The sequence below is a fragment of the Theropithecus gelada genome, chromosome 3 (genome assembly GCF_003255815.1).
Source record: "Theropithecus gelada isolate Dixy chromosome 3, Tgel_1.0, whole genome shotgun sequence".
NCBI lineage: Eukaryota > Metazoa > Chordata > Mammalia > Primates > Cercopithecidae > Theropithecus > Theropithecus gelada.
The window spans coordinates 145555635-145578605 of record NC_037670.1 but is presented as its reverse complement, the minus strand read 5'-3'; the positions used below and the strand labels follow the sequence as shown (position 1 = coordinate 145578605).

Below are 22971 nucleotides of genomic sequence, written 5' to 3'. Positions count from 1 at the left end.
AGCGAGACTCCGTCTCACACACATACAAAAATCATAAAGTAGTATGAAGTAAAAAGTAAGAAGTGAAAAATAAATCAAAGTACTAAACAACAGAGTGCAAAAAGAAAAAAACTAACTGAGCAAGGTAAATTCTAATTACTTCTGAGGATACTCTAAGCCTCAAAGTGAGGTGTAAAAACCACTTTAAAAATAATAATTTGATTATATAAAAATTTTAAACCTGTGTGAGCCTAGAAATACCATAAACGAAGGTAAAAGACAAGCATATATTTACATTTAACAAAATTAATATGTTTGTAAATATGTAAGTGTATCTATTTTAAGACAAAGCATATTGTTAATATACACGGTAAACACATATTGTATAAATGGAAAAATATATAAAATATATTAATACACATATATATAATATACACGTTATTGAGCCTGCTTTCCTTTCTATTATTTTTAACTCAACAATACGGTTGGAACATTTTTATAACATTAAATGTAGATCTCCATTATTTATAATGTCTTCATAGTTACCCACCAATAAATGTGCAATGATTTATTCACACTTGAATTATGTAGCATTCTAGTATGTAAAAATTGCACATGAATCGAAAGGTATGTAATTTCACTAAACACATGTTTTTGCTTTCTTTTTGCTTATCTGTATTTTCTATTCTTTTCATAATGAATGTGTCTTACTGTTTAATAAAGGCATAATAAAAACAAAAGCTAAAAGGAATGAAAAAATGCATGTTCAATCATTTTTAAAATTTGACTTCCATTTTCATTAACTTCCTTCTCATGGATGGCCAGAAACCTAAAAAGGATACAGGAAGGAAAAAGAAGAACATGTCTACTAAGTTCCATTTTTGATAAATAGAGAGAATCACAAAAAAAGTGGGGGTAGAAAATATACCCACCCCCACCGATTGCTGTTAATCTATTCTAGAGTTCCTTATCTGGAGTCATTATTTTCAGACTGAACTCTCCCAAGTTTCATAGGGGATGGAGTGGTGTCAAGCAGGAGTCTCCAGGGGCCACCAGGAGAAATTTTAAAAAGGGCAAAGGGGAGGATAAAGGGGAGAGGATCCTACCCTTTATCACAGTCATTCTATTTCTTTCATGGTTATATGGGACTTCTGAGTATTTTTTAAAGTTTAGAGCTTTAAAAAAATCCACCAATATCCACTGCAATGTAGATCAACGTTCTTTCTTTCTGATTTAGGTTTTTCTGGCTATATATCATACACCCTCACTTTTTTCTTTACAAGATCCATGGAGAAGAAAAGCTAAGGCCCGATAGTCAGCAAGAAATAGCAGATTTATTCCCTTTTCCCTGAATACAGAACCATCAAGATGAAGACACTGCCCAGAGAGCTAATCTATAAGAAGTACTAAATAAGTACTGGATAAGAAGAGAAAGAAAATTCTCACCATTGTGTTCCTATTCCATCCTCTGGCAGTCAGCACTTAGCTTCTCCTCAAATGAAAGGTGAACAAATACTTAAAGACTTGGGTTGAAATGTACAAAACTATGAGTCTGCCTGAAAAAATTACTTGTTCATCTCCAGAGCACATGCCTAAGGATCAACCAACCACGTGAGGAAGGGTCAAACCTGTCCTTTTAGATAGCAGTAACAATCTCTCGGCTGCAATGGTAACCACCCACAAATTGATCCTGTATTATGAAATGTGTTGCTATCTTTCTACCTAGTTTATGGATAATATTAAAACTAGTTCTCTAGTTCTTTCACACATGTAGAAAGTTTATTATTTAAAATGTGTAATTATATCTCACAGGAGTGAGGAATTATATTTTTGATTTATCCTACCCTTGTTATTTGCCCCATAGCATCAGCTCAATATCAAGTTCATAATGCATACATAGAGAAATCAGTCCAGGCATTGCCAAAACTCTCTGATAATTGGCAGTGGTCCCCTTCCATAACTCTGGCCCCCATCATTGGCATGTTTCATTCAAAATCATTATTACTATTATATATTAGGGACTATGACCATGTACTAAATTTGAAAAGTGAAAAAATAATGTCCCACCCTCAGGGCATCTCAGTCCTTGTGGGGAGACAAACACATACAAATACAGCTGAATCTTGAACACGGGTTTGAACTGTATGGGTTTACAAATATGCAGATTGTTTTTTCAATAAATATATTGGGAAAAATTTTGGGCATTTGCAATAATTTAAAAAAAATCTCAAAGTTGAACCACACAGTGAAGTAATGTTTTAAAAATTAAGAAAAAGTTAGATATGCCATGAAATTGTAAAATATATGTAGATTTCAGTCTATTTTATCACTTACTATCATGCAATGTACACAAATCTTATAAAAAGTTAAAATTTATTGGTGAGTGGATCACCTGAGGTCAGGAGTTCGAGACCAGCCTGACCAATATGATGAAACCCTGTCTCTACTAAAAATAACAAAAATCAGCCAGGCATGGCAGCACATGCCTGTAATCCCAGCTACTTGGGAGGCTGAGACAGGAGAACTGCTTGAACTGGGAGGCGGAAGTTGCAGTGAGATCACGCCACTGCACTCCAGCCTAAGTGACAGAGCAAGGCTCTGTCTCAAAAAAAAAAAAAAAAAAATTATAAAAACGTTATACACACGAACATATTGAGACCATGTGTGGCAGAGTAGAGCGAAAGGTAAACAAATGTAAAAATGCAGTATTAAATCATAACTGCATAAAATTAGTGGTAGTACACACCATACTACTGTAATAAGTTTGTAGCCATCTCCTGTTGTTATTGCAGGGAGCACAAGTATTTCCAGTGTTTGCTTAAAATGCCTTGTGATGCTAATCATCTTCTCCTGAGCAGTTTGTCAGACAAGCAAATTGTGCATTGCAGTAAAAACTTAAAAAAAAAAAAAAAAAAAAACTTCTGTTGTTCCTGTGTATTTTTCATCATGTTTAATGCCGTGCTGTAACCTTGAATAACACTGTAGGACTCATACAAAGTACCTCTAGTAATGTTGAAAATGCTCCCAAGAAGTACACAAATCCACAATGTTACAAGAAAATGTTGAATTCCTTGATGTGTACCATAGATTGAGGTCTGTAGCTGCAGTTGCCCACCATTTCTGAATAAATGAATCCAGCATACAGACCATGATAAACAAAAGAAAATAAAATTCATAAAGCCATCACTAAAGCCACACAAGCAGATGTGAAAACATTGCATTTTTTGTGAAACACGTTTTTATCTTGTATTGAAAACGCAGCTTTTATGTGAGTGGAGGATTGCTAAAAAAAAAAAAAAAAAAAAAAAGGCGTGCCTGCAGACTCTAATGTGATTCAAGAGAAAGCAAAGTCATTATATGACAACTTGAAGCAAGAGAAAGGTAAAGGATCTAAAGGTGAGATGTTAATGCTAGCAAAGGATGGCTTAATAATTTCAAAAACAAGTTTGGCTTAAAAAATGTCAGGGTAACAAGAGAAGCATTTTCTGCCAACCAAGAGGCAGCAGACGAGTTCCCAGACACCAGTAAGAAAATCATTGAGGAGAAAGGATACCTGCCTGAACAAGTTTTTAATGCAGATGAAGATGCCCTCAAAAAAAAAAAAAAAAAAAAGCCACAAAGGAAGTTTATTAGTAAGGAAGTGAAGTGAGCACTAGGATTTAAGGCAGGGAAGAGTAGTAGGCTAACTCAACTCTTTTGTGCAAGGGAAGTTGGGTTTAAGATCAGGTCTGTCCTTACAAAGCTTCTAACCCCTGAGCCTTGATGGGCAAAGATAAATGCCAGCTGCCAGTCTTTTGGCTATACAACAAGGCCTGGACAAGAACCCCTTTTCTGGATTGATTCCATCAATGCTTTGTTCCTGAAGTCAGGAAGTACCTTGCCAGTAAGAAACTGCTTCTAAAGTTCTTTTCACATTGGACAATGACCCTGATCACACAGAACTGCATGAGCTCTACACTTTGAAGGCATCAAAGTGGTCTATTGCCCTCAAACACAATGTCTCTAATTCAGCCTCCAAATCAGGGGGTCATAGGATCTTTAAGGCTCATTATACACAGTACTCTATGGAAAGGATTGTCAGTGCTATGGAAGAGAACTCCAACAGAGAGAACATCATGAAAATCTGGAAGGATTACACCATTGAAGATGCCACTGTTGCTATAGAAAAAGCCATGAAAACCATCAGCCCAAAAGAATAAATATCTGCTGGAGAAAACTGTGTCCCAATGTTGTACGTGGCTTTCCAGGATTAATGAGAGAGCCAGTCAAGGAAATTGTGAAATAATTTGTGGATTTGGCAAAAAAAAAAAAAAAAGGGAAGAGGTGAAGGGTTTCAAGATATGGATCTTGGAGAAATTTAAGAGTGAATAGACACCACACCAGAAGGATTAACAAAAGACGACTTGAAGTATTCAGGATTTCATGGAGATGAGTCCTTCCAAACAAGTACTAGATCATGAAGAAGATGTAGAAGAAGCAGCGCCAGAAAACAAGTTGACATAGACAACCTGGAAGAAGGGTTCGCATTACACAAGGGGGCTTTTGACTTCTTTTACAACATGAGCCCTTCTATGTTATGGGCACTGAAGCTAAGGTAAACTGTAGAAGGACTGGTGTTACACAGAAACATTTTTAGAGAAATGAAAAAGCAAAAAAGTCAGACAGAAATTATGATATATTTTGTAAAGTTACACTGAGTGTGCCTGCCTCTGCCTCCTCTTCCCCCTCCTCCACCACCCCTGCCTGTCCCTCCCCAAGGCAGCAGAACCAAACCTTCCTCTTTTTCCACCTCTTCAGTCTACTCAGCATGAAGATGATGAGGATGAAGACCTTCATGATGATCCACTTCCACTTAATAAACAGTGAATGTATTTTCTCTTCCTTATGGTTTTCTTAATAACATATTGTTTTCTCTAGTTTATTTTATTATAAAAATACAGTATATAATACATATAGCATACAAAGTATTTGTTAATTGACTGTTTATTTTATCAGTATGGCTTCAGTCATCAGTAGGCCATTAATAGTTAAGTTTTGAGGGAATCAAAAGTTATGGGCAAATCTTCAAGTTCATGGGGTGTCAGTGCTTCTAACGCTTTCACTGTTCAAGGGTCAACTGTGCAACAAAGCCACATTGTGACACTGCTACAATGGAGGCTTTTCAAGGTATAATAAGAACACAGAGGAAACATAGTGTAAATCTATCTTAGCAAATTAGGTAGACTTCACTCTGAAGATACTCAAGTCAATGTCTAAAAAACAAGTTTAAATTTTTTGTATGAAATGTATACACAAAAACATTTCTAGTAATTATCATTGGTTGGGATACTCATTTTCATATATATACATATATATTTCATTTTGAAACCAATATGCTCAAATCGGAAGAAATGTGTCTGTGATCTGCCACGTGACTTCTCTTAAGCCTATGGTTGACTGACAAATTAATGCTCTATTTCCCACTGTCTGATTTGTCTATTTCAACGAACAACTGGAAAAAACTCTAGGGATACTTTCTTCTATAAACCACATCTCAACCATCAGCACATTCTGCTGGTTCTTCTTTTAAAATACATCCCGATCGTGGAGGTGCAGGGTTCCTCTACCCACACTGAATTGAACAGAGCATTAGGAACTACAATTTAGTTCCATCAGCCTCAGAATACATGGAAGTTTATCTTAGATTCTTCTATACTATGAATGCTAGGAGTAGTTCTTAAATTCTTTTGGTATGAATTTTCCTAAGTATTTTAGAGGGTAATTGAGTGCGGTTAATTCAGTGGCCACTAGCCAATTTTCTTGGTGGTGGTGGTAGTTGAGCTGACAATTGCAGAATTAGTGTGATTTATTTTTTCTATTTTAGTAAGTGAGGAAGGCATCCTAGGGGAAGAGAACAGCACACTGTGCAATTTACTACCATGTTTTTTGTGTGTAGGAAAAGAGAAATCAGAATTTAGAATTGGTTGGTGGCTTAAGCGCTAGTGTGAAAGAATGTTCCAGGTGTTTCTACCTCAGCTGACAGATTAAATGGTCCAGGCTTGGTAGCAAAGAAATTGTGATTTGAAAAATGACTGTTGGACTTGGGTAAAGTGACAGAATTAAGATTACCAAAAACGTCATCTGAGTTTCCAAGATTGGTGGTGTTGAAGGAATGAGGAAGCCCAAAAGAATGTGATTATAAAGTGGTGAGTAAGTTTGAGCTTCCAGAGACAAAGCTGTGGGTGATAAAATTATTGAGCAGGGCTACAGAGGTGGGTAGCTGAAGCTGAAAAGAAATGAGGTCATGGATAAATTCAAAGAGCTATGAGATTAGGCTGATGAAATTAAAGGACCATCTTTACAGATGTCGAAACTGACAAGAATGATTGCAGATTTGAAATGGAGAGGAAGAAATTAACCCACGTGATGGAGAGGAAGAAATTAACCCACGTGATAAGTTTCTTATCAAATATGTTGGATGAACCAGGCATGGTGGCCTGCTCCTGTAGTCTCAGCCACTTGTGAGGTGGAGGCAGAAGGATCACTTGAACCCAGAAGTTTAAGGCCAGCCTAGGCAATATAGTGAGACCTCATCTCAAAAGAAATAATAGTAATAAAAAAGAGCTGAATGGTTCAAAAGTTGGTAGATGATAGTAAGAAAAAGTAGCAAAGACATGTTGAAAATCCCTGCTAATACCAGAGAGTAAAGTTTTAATTAAAACACCCAGCTTCATTGTCATCCTTGGCTAGCAAAATTTCTGTTTTGTGAGGGAAAATGGAAGCTAGAGTTACCAAGGGCTACGGGAATGTGTGAGGGAAAGGAGTATAGGAAAGTGAATGAGGAAGTGGGAGAAGAAGGACTAGAGCACTGGATGAGATCTGAATCCTAATGGTTACTGCATTTTACAGGGATAAGAAACATGAGAAAATTTATCCAGAGGTTTCCAACCTTGCTGAGAGAGATGTGTCAGTGAGGCCACTTGCTCCTGTCTTGTACTTTCCTGTATCTTCAACTCTTCTCTTCTTGGAGACCAAATGGCTTTTGCTAAATAAAGTCTCTACATTTGATGGCAGACCAAATACTGAAAAGGTACACGTTATCTGGCCTCTAAAGCTTCTGAATTTGTTAGGAAATTTGTTATGTCACATGCCAAGGCCCTGTGAACATTTGGGCTTATCGTTCCTATTCTAGATAAAATCTGTCCCTGGATTATGTCAGAACATCAAAGAGTTGATGACCTGGGCTGTACTGTTTCAGTCCCTAAACAGACTTATGTGAGCAGACCTAATAAACTTCCTTCAGTTATTGATAAAATGGTGGGAGGAAGACCAATCTGGCTAGCGTCTGGATAAAAGAATGGACTGGATTATTTAGGAGCAAGAAAGGAAGTGAGAAGAATATGAGAGACTGCTGATTTGGACTAGGTTGGTCATGGTAGAGATGGAGAAAAGTGGATGAATTCGGTAAGCTTTGGGGATGGATGGCTTACTGATGAATTAAATGGAAATTTGAATGCACTTCCAGAAATCCTACCAATTAGAAATTCATTGGGTTTGCAAGCTGCTTTTATAAAAATGCAAATACATCTAAGAGGCTTATAACTGGGGTGAGGGTATAATTTAGTCTGAATTAGTTCCATCAGCTTACTTTCTGCTATTACCTAGTTGAAGTCAGTCATACTAAAGAGATGAGAATTTTACTTGGGGATGGAATGTTTTACATAAGGAATATAATCATGTTTGGTACAGAGGTGAGATTCTTTGGAATGACAGAAGCATTAAGGAGCCCACACAATCCACAGAGAGGGGGTATCAGGATTTGAGAACACAGAGAACAAGCAAACTTTAACCTTCTCTGAAAGTTTGCTAGAATATTAGACCTGGGATATTAAAAGCAATCATCAGTGCCACCTAAAATAAATAACTATTATTGGTCAATGTTTAAAAATTATTTTAATTGTATTATTTTGAAGACATATTTTATATTTGGTAGTAAATACTACCTATAATTTTTAAAGCTCCACTGTTTTTGATACAACAATAGGTGTTATATTTTACCTATTATTTTCCTTTTTCTTTATGTACTCACATGCTACTTATTTTAATGAGGACACAAATCCTAAAATGTTCAAAATGCTATCTTTGAATACAAATCCCAGTATATTTCAAGCTTCACATGAAGGTCAGCACTCAGAGCTAAGATAAAACTACTGGAAAGAATGAGTTATGGCCAAAATTGGGCACACTTTTAACCAGGATTTTTTGGATGGCGATGCTGTACTAAAAAGAACAAAAACAACAGCTCGCAACCCAAGCAAAACAGTTCTCTTATGTTTTGTTTTATATTTGTCTTCCAAATATGGTGAAAAATTCCCTTTTATCAAAATGAGCAAACTTAATAAAAAGCAACAAAAAACATTAGCAACAAATTTGGGCCAACTAAAAACTATGAAACTTTTTTTTCAAAAGGCAAAGCATTAAATGGCAAGATAAAAAAAAATCTTTGTGCTAGCCAGTAAAAATTTCATGGGTGTGTGCCCTTCAATGTGAGTCACAAGTCTAATGTCAGGTACACTCTGGCTATGGAATGGAACAGACTGTGTTAGCCTTACGTGCTATCTCCAACCACTCCTCCTCCTGCCTTACTTGTGTGGGTTCCAGCCACATTTACCAGCATGATCGTCTCTCCTTTCTTAGCATTCCTGTCTGTACCTACTACTGAAGATAAAGTCCATGGCAAGTCTATATGGGGAAAAGGCACAGCAGAATTATGAGATTTCAGCATTATTGATCATTGCCAAACTTTGTATTTTTAGAGATAAAAAAACTGCAGTACAAGTAAGTTTTAAATCTTGCTCAGAATTATACAATGACTAAGACTCAGAGCTAGGACTTGTTAGGTATTCCTCTCTGAAATTGTTGGAGACACTGCTGTATCTATCTTTCATATTCCTGCACATTTTGCAAACAGAGGCACTGACCACATTTGTTCTGAACTAGCTTTTCAAAGATATTTATATAGTGGAATGCCTTGAAAAATAGAGATGGTGCCTCACTCTAGAGCAAAGGAACATTTATTTTTTTGTCCAGTATAATAAATATAATGTCCCCCTCTGGGGCAAAGGGAAACTACTGGAAAGAATGGGCATACTCACTGCACATTATAAAGATTCAAACTTCCTAAGCTCTGGGTTCCTCTCTTGAAATGCAAACCACTCAGTATAGTTGATTGGTTCTAGGACCGCACCCCAGCCTTCCGCCCCCCGGTCATGGATACTAAAATCCACGGGTGCTCAAGTCCCTGATATAAAATGATGTCATACTTGCATATAATCTACGCAATCTTCCTGTATATTTTAAGTCATCTTTCGATTACTTATAATGCCTAACACAATGCTTGCACATTGCTTCATTCCCGTGGATTCAATGTAATACTCAGCATGCAGCAAATTCAAGTTTTGCTTTTTGGAACTTCGTGAGATTATTTTTCCTAATACTTCTATCCATGGTTGATTGAATCCAGAGATGTGGAACCCACAGATACAGAGGGCCTACATGCTTCAGTGAACTGGTACATGTGCTGATAGTTGGCTTACCTTTATTGCTGTAAATAAAAAAGTCATTGGTCTCTGACCTAGGCATCTCATGTCTTCTACCAATACCCATGAAACTGTGGCAGGTTGACCTGTGAGCTTGTGAGAGGGGTTAAGATCTCAAACCCTTCACAGTTTTTGACCGAAAGATAAAATCTTAGTGATAATTTATCATATAAAGGGAGAAAACATTAAGTATTCCAGGGCCTTTTGCCTCTAGATTTTTGCCTGCTTGACTTTTCAAATCTAGGGTAATCCAGTTACCATTATTTGGACATCATGTGTAAGGAATAATAAATAATATGCTTTATTCTTCAAATTAAGTTATACATACACACATATACAATCTATCTGACTTTTAAAATTAAACCTATGAAATGGGTCTTCTTAACTCCACTTTGTGGATTAAAAAAACAAAAAACAAAAAACCCCTGAAGTCACACAGCAAATAGGTGGCAGAGCTAAAAATCCTTGGTTTCAAAATTTGTGTTTTGTCAACCTCTAAATGATACACAGCTTAAAATTATACAACACATTTTGGCTTTAAATATAATGTCTACATTATATAATATTATGTTTAGTTTTACCATCATACTTTTATAATCATGCCATATATTTAGGTACTGACATGTTGCTACCTAATCTGTATTCAATATTAAATATTCAGCATTCACGACAAATAAAATTTTAATTTTGTGAATACTGAATTTATTATATATGATATATTTATACCAACAGTCCACAACAAAAGCTACTATTTATAAAACTTAGATCAGAAAATCATGCTGCAGACATTTCTTTAAAGCTACACATCTAAGAAAATTATCTTCATCTAGAGAAAGATAACATGATGGTAGAAATAATTCCACTTAAAAAACTGCATTCTGTGAAACTATCTTGTTAGTCACAGAGATAAATACAAAATTAATGCACTAGACAGAGTGTAGAAAGAACTATAAATGCCTAGAACTTATAGATGTTTTTGAGAATAAAAAATGTTTGAAGCAAAAGAAGACAGAAAATACTTCTTAGTTTTATGGACGTAAAACGTAAAATGTAAATTTATATAGAATTGTTTGGTGGAACTTTTTAAAAAACTGGTAATCTATTTCTGACCATAAACAGCTTTTCATTTCTATGATATTATTGTGTTAAGTACAAAGCCAAAGAAACTTAATGTTCTGAATCAACCATTCTGGAATGTAAATAGCAACAAAGAAAAACACACTTTTAAATCTGTAGGTTCTGGTCAAAATGTAAAAATAACTTCTTCAGATTGCCTTTTCTAAAGAATTTCTGGATATTTTAATATTGCATTAATGAGAATAGTTATTTTATTTGCTTCTCCCCAAAACATTACTTTTTTTTATATGATTAAAAATCTCTCCAGCTAGAACTTACAAAAACAAAAAAAACACTCAGCTTATGTAGTCCGTTATAATTGTCATATAAAACAATAACTACAGAACCAAATTTACATGGCTCTTTAGATGGGTATCTTAAATTGAAAGTTGAATTGAGATTTATTATTTTATTTTAATTCTCAGTAAATATCAGTCGATGACTGTAATCTTCACAGTGGAACATGCCAGTGTGGTTTATGTTTGGAGTGGGAGCAGAAACCCCAATGGGAAAGCTGATGGATTAAAATCGATTATTTGTTTCCTGATGTAACTAGGAGACAAATTAACACAAAACAAAATTAAAGCTATGCAGATCTAAGTTTTAATTATGTAGTAAAGAACTTTCTGGGAGCATAAACTATTAAACATTAAATGTATTTAAAACAAGAAATTTGAGGAATCCTTTCACCGATGGCTTTTAAAGTAGGTTATCATTTTTTCTATGAGGGCCTATTTCATCTATGAGGGCTCATATACCTTCTGACGCTTTTTCCACTCTGGGAACCCATGAGGAAATTGAAGATGGTAATTTTTGTCCCAACTTCCTAACATAATTAAAATGCAGAATTTATTCATTCAGTGTCCTGTATTTAACACACAGACAAATTGAGAGGATTCCAGAAAGGAGAAAATTTTTTTGGGATCAGAATAATTTAATCATAAAGAAATATATACTTTGATAAAAACCCCAAGTGTTACATAACTAAGAACTACTATAATTATTACTTTAAAAATGAAGCAGCAATTATTTTAAAAGCAAACAGAAAGGAGACTAAGAAATATATTCATCTGGCAAATCAGAAGGCAAACTAAACGAATACCAGCGTTATGGTTGTTATTCCTCACTGTAGGTCTTTTCATTGGCAAAGTGTTGTGAACTGTGGCAGATCTGTGACTGTGGAATTGATAGACAAAGGAGCAAAAGATGCTAACCTGAGACCGTGTTAGCTGCTGTCTGCTAGGGAAGCCTGCATGTCTCACATATTTACGCCCAAGGAAGCAAACGAAAGATTACCTGGGAATCTTCTAACAATTTGACATAATCCTTCCTTTCTGCAAAGTGGCTGCTGTATTTCTGGTAATATGTTTGCCTAAAAGGAATGAAAAAGATTCTAGTGAGTGAGGCATTCATCAATGCTAAAGCAAAACCAAGCAAACACAAAAATCCCAGAAAGTATAGATGGGATGCATTATCTAAACCACCCACACCCCACCTTCAAATCTCTGCAAGTCAACATGCAAATCCAGAATAATGAAGTAGCTTATTTGATAACATAAAACTAAAACTTGCCCCTGGGAAGCTTCAAAAGTGGTCCTTGGGACCACTTTTTGAAAACCCTTTCATATTTTGAAGCCATGATGTTTGCTAAATATAAAAGGAAATACTTGAGGCAAATATGGTAACACAAATAACTTGATATTTAGGGGTAATTCAGTGTTAAACTGGTTCCAAACTTTCATAAACATTCTTCACTTTATAATGAAGGACATTATTATTTCTAAATATAAAACCCAGTCACCCACAAAACTTCATTTCAACCAAAACTTTTTTTTAGACAGCTTTGTAAATATTATCATAAATTCAAACATATGGAATTTGAAAAGATTTTAAGAGAAAAGATACAGACAACTTTAATACTTCCCTTCTCTTGTGAATTTACAGATTGATTAACTAACATCATCCACTTAATCCCCAAACTAATACCCAATATGAGAAAACCTTGTTAAAACCAACAGAAAGAGACCTGTATAAATTAGCTTGAAAATCGGATTTATTTTTGAGACATTATTGATTACTTTCAAATTAACACACTCTAACCTAATAAAGTATTGTAGTTTCTCCACTATGTCCTGCTGGCGTGACTTGATAGAAAACCCAGTTGCAGTTGGAGAAGAGGCAACTGGAAACAGGGGTGGTAGCTCGCTTCGGGCACTTAGGAGAATCATAATTTGCTCTCTTTTTTTTTTCAGTTTCTTCATTTGCAAAATAAAGCATTTAGAGCTTATAGTCTCCAAGTTCCACTTCTGCTCTAAGATTTTTACCAAATCAATAAGATACAGTTCTAAAAACTGATTCATTTAAAGTGCTTGGGAACAGTGCATCGATGAAATCTTCCCCAGTCCTTGCTACTTTATTAACCCTGTTCATGTATTCAGCAAATTTTCCTTTAATAGCTGTAAAAAAGATAGACTTCAGCCCGATTCTGTATGAATGAAGCCAAGCTTCAGCAGAACCCATTGTTGTGATTCTGCACCAGTGGCATTCCTAAACACTACACTGTAAAAGTCCACAAGGACACCAAAGTGTGTATTAGTCCTTTTTCATGCTGCTGCTGAAGACATACCCGAAACTGGGTAATTTATAAAGAATAAGAGGTTTAATGGACTCACAGTTCCACGTGGCTGGGGAGGCCTCATAATTACGGCAGAAAGTGAAAGGCATACCTTACATGGTGGCAGGCAAGACAGAATGAGAACCAAGTCAAAGGGGAAATCCCTTATAAAACCATCGGATCTCGTGAGACTTATTCACTAACACGAGAATAGAATGGAGGAACCGCCCCCATGATTCAATTATCTCCCACTGGGTCCCTCCCACAACACGTGGGAATTATGGGAGCTATAATTGAAGATGAGATTTGGGTAGGGACACAGCCAAACCATATCAAAGTGGACGTCATTTACATTCATTTGCACTAAGAATTGAGAAAAGGCTGTAAGTACAGTACACTTTCGATCTTAAGGTTGTCTCGATTTCTCAAATCCAAAAGTGAGAAATCTCAGGAACTAAATGTAGAAAAAGAAGGGCTTTCATAGAACGCTGAATTCTTCAATTCAGAATTTAACAAGGGCTAGAGGGAACAAACAGCACTGCAAAAGTGTAGAGAACCCATAAGAGACTAATAAAAAGGACTAATATACACTTTGGTGTCCTTGTGAACTTTTACAATGTAGTGTTGTAATAGAGATGATTTTTTTGTTTTTTAAATTCAATAGTATCTTTCTAAATTAGTCTGTGAAAAGCTTCAAAAATCAATGAAATTGAGCCATTTTCCCTAAACAGGGCAAAATCACACAGTTGCTGGTGAATTAATAGAATCCTTAACAATATGATTCAGAAAGAGAATCAGCATTGGGTAAGTGGCATTAAAGGTTATGGACTGACTCAGATCCATTGCTAACCTTCTCTTAACCAACAAAGCACTTCAAAAAAATAGAGCCAAGCTAAGGGAAACAATTGTTCTATCCTTCTGCCTTCTCTTTTCCTATCCCCCACACAATGACTTCTCCCTGTGTTCCTTCCTCCAAAGCACATCTTTAGAATAGATAGTGTGGCTGATTACATAAACGTAGCGACATCTGACACCAGAAACATCACCTCTATTCTACTCTGGAACTGAGCACCAAACTAGCAGTTAAACTGAGTAAAATAACAGCACAAAGAAGTAAAAACATTCAAGGGTCATGTGTCATACAGTTGTGGTAACTCAACTATATTACACAGATGATAACTTTTTAATTGTTAAACCTAGTAATACTCTTCTATATCCTAGTGCTTTGTATTTTTACTTTTATATGTATCATAAAATGTATAAGATTTGCATCATTATTAAGTGGAACATCATCAAAGGAGTTTTAATTTGTATTAACTGACTTTTATATGATGAGCTTCTCCAGCCTAACATTGCAATTATTATTTTTTAATGGACTTTATTTCTTAGAGCTGTTTTGGGTTCACAGCAAAATTAAGCAGAAGACACAGAGATTTCCCATATACTCCCTGCCCCGCATGTACAGCCTCCTCCATTATTGACATCCCCCTTCAGAGTGGGCCGTGTGTTACACATGATGAACCTACACTGATACATCATTATCATCTGAATTATCATTTTTAATATACACAGATCTTGTATTAGGTTTGAATGCCTTATATACGATATGCATCTATGTGTATGTGTGTATATTTATAAACGGACTTATTTTTCTTTATTTAGCACAAATCCTTTCATATCTTTAAAAGAATTACAATGCACAGATGAAATGATAATATTTAAACCCTAGGATATTTCTATGAGATCAAGTTTTGAAAAAGGGAATATGCATTATAAAAGATTTGTATCCCAACATACCTTTCACAGTCCTAATCTGTGATAATATGCATCTAAATTGTTTCTATTACATATTGTCGAAGCAAAAGTAAAAAATTCTTTTGAGACAGTCTATTAATAAGAGCAAAAATATAATATTAATTATAACAATTTATGGAGTGCTTATACATTAAAAAACGAAAACTACAATAATATTGTTAATTTATTAGGGACAGTGGACACCTGAATTTGAACTAGTTATAAAATGTAAGAAAACACTGGAGGGGAAAGAATTGACTCTTTTATTGTTCCTGAACATTAAGAGTGACACACACATCATGTTGCATTTTAGAGAAATGCTCTTTTTCCTCGTATCTGTAGAAATGTTCATGCCTTTACTTGAAAAGAAATTAGAACTTCTCCCAAAGCTGTTCATTATCATCCACAATGAAAAGAATTAATGACAAGAAATTAGGAGAACCAGCTAATCAAAGGAAAAATGTGTTTTCTCCCCATGTCTCAAGTGCAATTATCATTTCATCAAATTCACCTGAAAATTCCCTGGGCTGCTTTAAAATAAGAGCCATTTGGTAGTTCTCAGTACTCCAAGTACTAAGAACAACATCCTAGCTTTAGGGACTGCTAATCCTACAACAATTTAGAGCTAGAAATCAATCTCTCTGCTTTTGAAACACTAGCACCTGTCTACTTGAGGGGAGATACAGCCCCAGTTACTAAACTTAGTGTTACCCCAAATAATGGACCTCACTTCACTTTTATCATCATACAGACTAATAGTTTTAAATTCATGTTACTATTCTGCTGACTGGGGAGACTCCTGGCAGTTTATTTTCAATAACAGATCTTATGACCATTTTTATTAAGCTCTAAAATTACAAAGCTCTAATGTGATTAGTAATCTTAATTTGAGCCAGTGTCCTCTGTTTGTTCATTATAAGGTTATCGACAATTCTACAACATCTCCAACAAATATGAACCAACTTCTGTTTTGAATATCTGTGTTGTTTACATAATAAAGTCATGGTTCATAAAGCTTCAACTTATTCCTGCTATAGAGTGACAGTTATCTGCATGTATCATTTAGAATTTGTGTTTCCTTAAGAATACTCATTAGGTTAGGCTCTAAGTGCTTTGCCTAAATATCTACATCAAAAGGTGCTATTGATATGATTAAGAAAACATAAAATTGAAATGAGACTGCCTGAGTTTGCATCTTGGTTGTTTTATTAGCTAGGAGGTCTTAGACAAGTTTTATAACCTCTCTGTGCCTCAGTATCCTTATTTGTAAAGAATGGACATAAATAAACATGTAAGCACTTAGGATGGTGCCTGGCAAATAGTAAGGAGATATAAGTGTGAGCTATTATTATTTGTCATTTATACCTTTAAAATGTCTTCAGGATCTAGCCACAGCTCACCACCCCATTGCTACTCTGCTAACCCACATCACTCTCGTCTCACACCTACATTATTACAATAATTAGTCTCCCTGTTTTGGTCTTTGCTTGCTGGATAGCTTATTTCAACAAAACAATCTAAGGCAATCCTGTAAAAATGTCAATGGACTCATGTCATCTGTCATCTGCATGCTCAGAATCATCCAATTACTCTCCAATTACCAAGAGTAAAACCCCGCAGTCCTTACGACGGTTCCAGTGGCCCCATTGCTGAGCTTCCCCAGCTCCAGGTACCTCTCTGCCCTTACCTCCTACTACATTCACTCTAGTTCAGTCACTTGGAACTCCTTACATTCCTCAAACAGCCAAGACTTTCTCCCTTTACTGTAGGCCTATTGTTCCTCTCCTCTGAGTCTTGGTGGATTTACCCCAGATCCTGGCATGGGGAGCGCCCTGTCTTCCAGGCCTTACTCAAATGTCACTTTCATGGTGATCTTAAACTCAATCCCCCAATATTTTGTCTCCTTGCTTTATTTTTCTCCTTAGTGCTTTTTACCATCTATCATATTATTACTTAGCGATTATTTTCCCCGTCTATCCATAAATGTCTAAGCTTCCCAAGAATATATATTTTTGTCTGTATTGTTAATTGCTATCTTCCCAGCACCTAAAATAGAGCTAAATAAATATGTTTAATAAATAATTGTAGAAACAGTGAAGGGATAGATGAATAAATAAATGTATGAATAAATGAATGAATGAATGAGTCAATAAAACCAAGAGTAAACTTACTGAGACATTCTGCAAGTCAAGTTTCTCAGGCCTTTTGTGGCCTTCATCTTGATAAATGGTATTTGTCTAAATTTAGTGTAAAGCCATTATCCTAAGTGAATTAAGGCAGAAACAGAAAATCAAATACCACATGTTCTCACTTATAAGTAGGAGCTAAACACTGGGTACTCATGGACATAAAGATCACAGTGAGAGAAATTGGGGGCTTGCAGAGGAGAAGTGGGGGGCAAGGGTTGAAAAGCTAATTATTGGGTCCTATGCTCAGTACCTGGGTGACAGGATCAATCGTACCCCAAACCTCAGCATTACATAATATACCCATGTAACAAAAATACACGTGTACTCCTGAATCTAAAATAAAAGTTGAAATTATTTTTAAAAAATAGAGGCTGTCTGCGGTGGTTCACTCCTGTAATACCAGCACTTTGGGAGGCTGAGGTGTGAGGATCACGAGGTCAGGAGTTCGAGAACAGCCTGACTAACATGGTGAAACCTCGTCTCTACTAAAAAGACAAAAAATAATAGCCGGGTGTGGTGGCGTGCACCTGTAATTCCAGCTTCTCAGGAGGCTGAGGCAGGAGAATTGCTTGAACCCCGGAGGTGGAGGTTGCAGTGAGCCGAGATTGCACCATTGCACTCCAGCCTAGGCGACAGAGCGAGACTCTATTGCAAAAACAAACAAACAAACAAACAAAATGGAGAGCATGTGTTGTATATTTCAAGCAGCAAGAAGAGAAACTTGAAATGTTTTCATCACATAGAAATAATAAATACTCAAGGTTTTGAGTAGCCTACATACTCTGACTTGATTATTGCACATATTATGCATGAAACAAAATATCACATGTACCTCATAAATAGGTACAAATATGATGTATGAATTTTTTAAAAGTGAAGCTGGTATAAAGAAATTAGAGAGCAAATCAAGAGGTTTAACCCATGATGAATAGAAGTTCCAGAAAGTAAAAAGAGGAGAGGGAATGGATAAATGATTAAAGAAATAATGTAAGAACATATCCCAGAGGAGACTTGAAAACTTCTAATGGTAAATGTTACTGACACTTTCATTGTCACTATTTTAGCTAAAGTTTTATAAGAATTAGGAGAACACAGTAAAGAGTAAAAAGGGGATGTGGAGAGAGAATGGAAAAGATACTGAGTGTGGGATAAAGGTTTTAGGACTGTCTGCTAAAGCAGTGATTCACAACTTGCATACTTACATGAATAGAAAATAATGGTATTGCCTCATCCAACTGCCAGATCAATTCAACTATGAATGTTTGTTGTTTTTTCTTTTTTTATAACAATTAGCAGGGTAAACTTATTTTAAGTAGGGGATTGCCCTTACTTAAAACAGTATTTTTCCTGATGGTAGAATTAACATATATATATGATAGAATATTTAGTTACATGTAAAGAGGAAAACAATAATCACTCATAATTTTTCCAACCAGAAAGAAATACCATTCCTAACATTTTAGTTACTCAGTATTTTTCTACATATATTTAGAAACACAACATTTTAGTTACTCAGTATTTTTCTACATATATTTAGAAACACAATTTGGATTTGGAACATATAAACTGTTTTCTGATTTGCTTATTTTTTACTCATATTAGGAGCATTTCCATTTGATTAATCATGTATCATGTGCATTTGATTAATCATGTTTCATGTGCATTATTTATTTTTCAAAAATACTTACTTTGGTTCCAATTTTCTACTATAATAAGTAACACTATTAGCATAATCATTGTTCAATCCTCTGACCAGAAAGAATAATATGTAAATTCCGAGAAATAGAATTATTAGATAAAACACATTTAAAATTTTGATTTTTTTTGTTTCTATTTTTTGTTTCTTCTTTTTTGAAATATCCAGGAAACAAGTGTACTTCTATTTATTTCTGAGAGAAATTGTATTTTCTAAAACAGTTTCCAAAACATCTCTATAAAACAATTGTCTTTAAATAAATGGCTTTATAGGCTTTGCTGCTCAAGTCATTCATTAAAACAAAGTGTTGACTATGGACCTTGTGATCAACAAATAATAGAGTGAATTTTTACTAGCGACAACAGAAAAAACTGAACTATATGAATGTATAATTATATTTTTATATGTATAATTATTTATTATATGTATATTTTACACATATAATTATATTTTATGTCACACCTGTAATTTGTGTTAGTGTTTGTGTAATATACCCACATTTAGTATAATTAACTATTGTGATAGCTATGTAAATATTGCTTCACAATCAGATAAAAGCATGAAAGAAACGATATGCTTACAGAAAGATTAAAAAACTAATTTACTGTAAAGGTAACCCTGAAGGCAGGAAATTTTTCATGTGTGACTTTCTCTATTTTTTATTTATTTATTTATTTTTATTTATTTATTTATTTATTTTATACTTAACAAACTAGAATTTTTATTTTAGGCACTGTTTTTTTTTTATTATTATTATACTTTAAGTTCTAGGGTACATGTGCATAACGTGCAGGTTTGTTACATATGTATACTTGTGCCATGTTGGTGTGCTGCTTTCAACCATTATGGAAAACAGTATGGCGATTCCTCAAGGATCTAGAACTAGATGTACCATATGACCCAGCGATCCCATTACTGGGTATATACCCAAAGGATTATAAATCATGCTGCTATAAAGACACATGCACACGTATGTTTATTGCAGCACTATTCACAATAGCAAAGACTTGGAATCAACCCAAATGTCCATCAGTGACAGACTGGATTAAGAAAATGTGGCACATATACACCATGGAATACTATGCAGCCATAAAAAAGGATGAGTTTGTGTCCTTTGTAAGGACATGGATGCAGCTGGAAACCATCATTCTTAGCAAACTATCACAAGAACAGAAAACCAAACACTGCATGTTCTCACTCATAGGTGGAAACTGAACAATGAGATCACTTGGACTTGGGAAGGGGAACATCACACACCAAGGCCTACCATGGGGAGGGGGGAGGGGGGAGGGATTGCATTGGGAGTTATACCTGATGTAAATGACGAGTTGATGGGTGCTGACGAGTTGACTTTCTCTATTTTTTAAATAAAAGGAACTGCAACTTGCCATATTTATAGAAACTTTGGGCAGCTTCTTAAAGTTAAAACATTTTTTAAATTTTTAAATTTAAAATTGTTTTTAAAGTTTCTTAAAGTTACACATATATTTACCATATGAATCACCCTTAAGAGAGAAAAAGTTATATTCATACAGAAACCTGTATGCAAATGTTTATGGCAAGTGTTATTCATTATGGCCATAAACTGGAACAAATCCAGATGTCTTTTAACTTGTGAATGAATAAACAGACTGTAGTAGGACCATAAAATGGAATCTTATTCAGCAATAAGAAGGAATAAACTAATTGACACAACAGGGATGAATCCGAAATGAGTTTGCTAAGGTGAAATAAGCCAGACCCCAAATGCTCCAAATTATATGACTCTACTCATATGACCTTCTATTTAAAACAAACAAACAAACCAAAAACAAACAAACAAAAAAAAAATAGGGACAGAAAATAAGTTGGTGGTGACTGTTAAGGGTAGGGATCACAGGAGGAGATGACTTCAAAGGTGCAGAACAAGTAAATTTTGGAGATAATGGGCCCATTCTGCCATGACTGAGGGGTGAGGATGCATACATAACTATGCATTTGTCAAAACCCATGGAGCTATAAACCACAAATAATGAATTTTACTACATGCAAATTAAAAAAAAAAAAACTCAACCCTGATTTGCAGTGGGGGTCGAGGTTGGGGACTCGAATAATATATAAATTGCAGCAAATGACCCTAACTGTATTACTGAGTGACATAGCCACAGCGAAGGGAGCAAGGAAAAAAGATATGCCCTACCTCCAGAAAATAATATTTTGACTATTATTAGGCAAAAAGACCACACACAAAACATTCACTTTTATTAGTAAATTTGTTTCTCACAGGGGTATAGGTTAATAATTCTGAAACTAATGTATGTGTATGCTAGGGTTAAAGAAATAGGGAAATATGATGTAAATGAGATCCAATTTTCTCACTATCTGAGAAAGAAGTTACAAATGAGGGCAGCATAAGGCTATAATAAACCTTCTGGTGTTGGATAGCAAACAGGGGTATGGTAAGAATCAGCTTTTTAATATGTACATATAGAGACAGACACAGAAATAAATACAAGTGTATGTTTGCATGGATTAATATACATACAGACATGTCCAAGCTCTCTCTGCTGAGAGAGCCCAAACTCAATGACATCCCAGTAGCAATGGGCACACCTAGTACCCAGATCTTTGTTTTTAAATATCATTCTGCAATAACAGGAATGGGGTTCCTGGATAAATGGTTAATTCCAGCCTGGCACAGGAAAAATGCAAGATGAATTTGGAGTGTCTCAAGGTGCTAAACAATAAGGAAGTGTCCAAGAAAAGAACACATGACATGTCAAAAGAGCCAGGAGCCAACATGAATAATCTCTCAATGACCAAAGCTGGAACAATTTGAGCAACAACAAAAAATTAATAACAATAGTACTGATTTGTAACCCATAGAATACAACAAATATCCATTAGTCCATACTGACATAAATAAATTATTGAATAAATAAATGCAGGAGAAAGACTAGCTCTTCCTTACAGAGGAATTTCAATTAATAATTATGAAAGTAATAAGAGAAATAGAAAATCGCCATTAGAACACCAGAATAAAAATTGTTGTGAGCAAGATCCACCTCTGGATCCTAAAATTCGTAGGCAAAATTTAAGGAAAAACAGGATCTTTGTACAGTCTCAAAATATTATCTCCCAAGATGTTTATTAATTATATGGGGAAAAAATCCAACAAACACCACCTTAGCCAAGTGATCAAGGTGAACATCACCAGTAACAAGAGACAAGGACATCATATGCCCCTTGATATTTTACACTGAGAAGGGTAGACTGCTTCCATGAAATTCTTGCCAAAGATTCATAACCTTATGAAGAAATCATCAGACCAATCCAAATTGAGGATCATTCTACAAAACACCTGACCAGTACTCTTCAAATATGTCAAGGTCGTGAAAGAAAAAAACATTGCATCAGATTGAAGGAGAGTAAGGAGATATGAAAACTCAATGCAATGAGGGGTACTAGATAGGTTCTTGGAGCAGAAAAGGGGCAAACTTTTTTTTTTTTAAAGATGCAATCTGAATAACATTTATGATTGAGTTAACAATTTGTATCCATATTAATTTCTTAGTTTTGATGAAAGTATCATGTTTATGTGAGATTTAACATTAAAGTAAGCTCAGTGAAAGGTATTTGGAAAAATCTTTGTACTATCTTTGCAATTTTTCTGTAAGTCTAAAATTATGTCAAAATTAAAAATTAAAGTCAGGCACAGTGGCTCATGTCTGTAATCCCAGCACTTTGGGAGGTCAAGGTGGGCAGATCACTTGAGGCCAGGAGTTCAAGACCAGCCTGGCCAACATGGCAAAACTCAGTCTCTACTAAAAATAAAAAAAAATTAGGTGTGGCGGTGCATGCCTGTAATCCCAGCTACTTGGGAAGCTGAGCGTGAGAATCACTTGAACCCAGGAGGCCGCAGTTGCAGTGAGCCAAGATTGCACCACTGCACTCCAGCCTGAGAGACAGAGTGAGACTCTGTCTCCAAAAACAATAAAAAATTAAATTTAAAAGAATCCCAGCATA

General features: G+C 35.2%; 1 protein-coding gene across 2 annotated transcripts in view; it reads right to left on the bottom strand.

The window, feature by feature from the left end:
• The window catches only part of CPED1 (cadherin like and PC-esterase domain containing 1), a 310570-nt gene that overhangs the window by 223789 nt on the left and 63810 nt on the right, over nucleotides 1–22971 (bottom strand). For both annotated transcript variants that reach the window (XM_025380614.1, XM_025380615.1), the window contains exon 5: nucleotides 11970–12045. In XM_025380614.1, the coding sequence (XP_025236399.1) occupies nucleotides 11970–12045 (76 nt within the window). The remainder of the gene's footprint in view (nucleotides 1–11969; nucleotides 12046–22971) is intronic.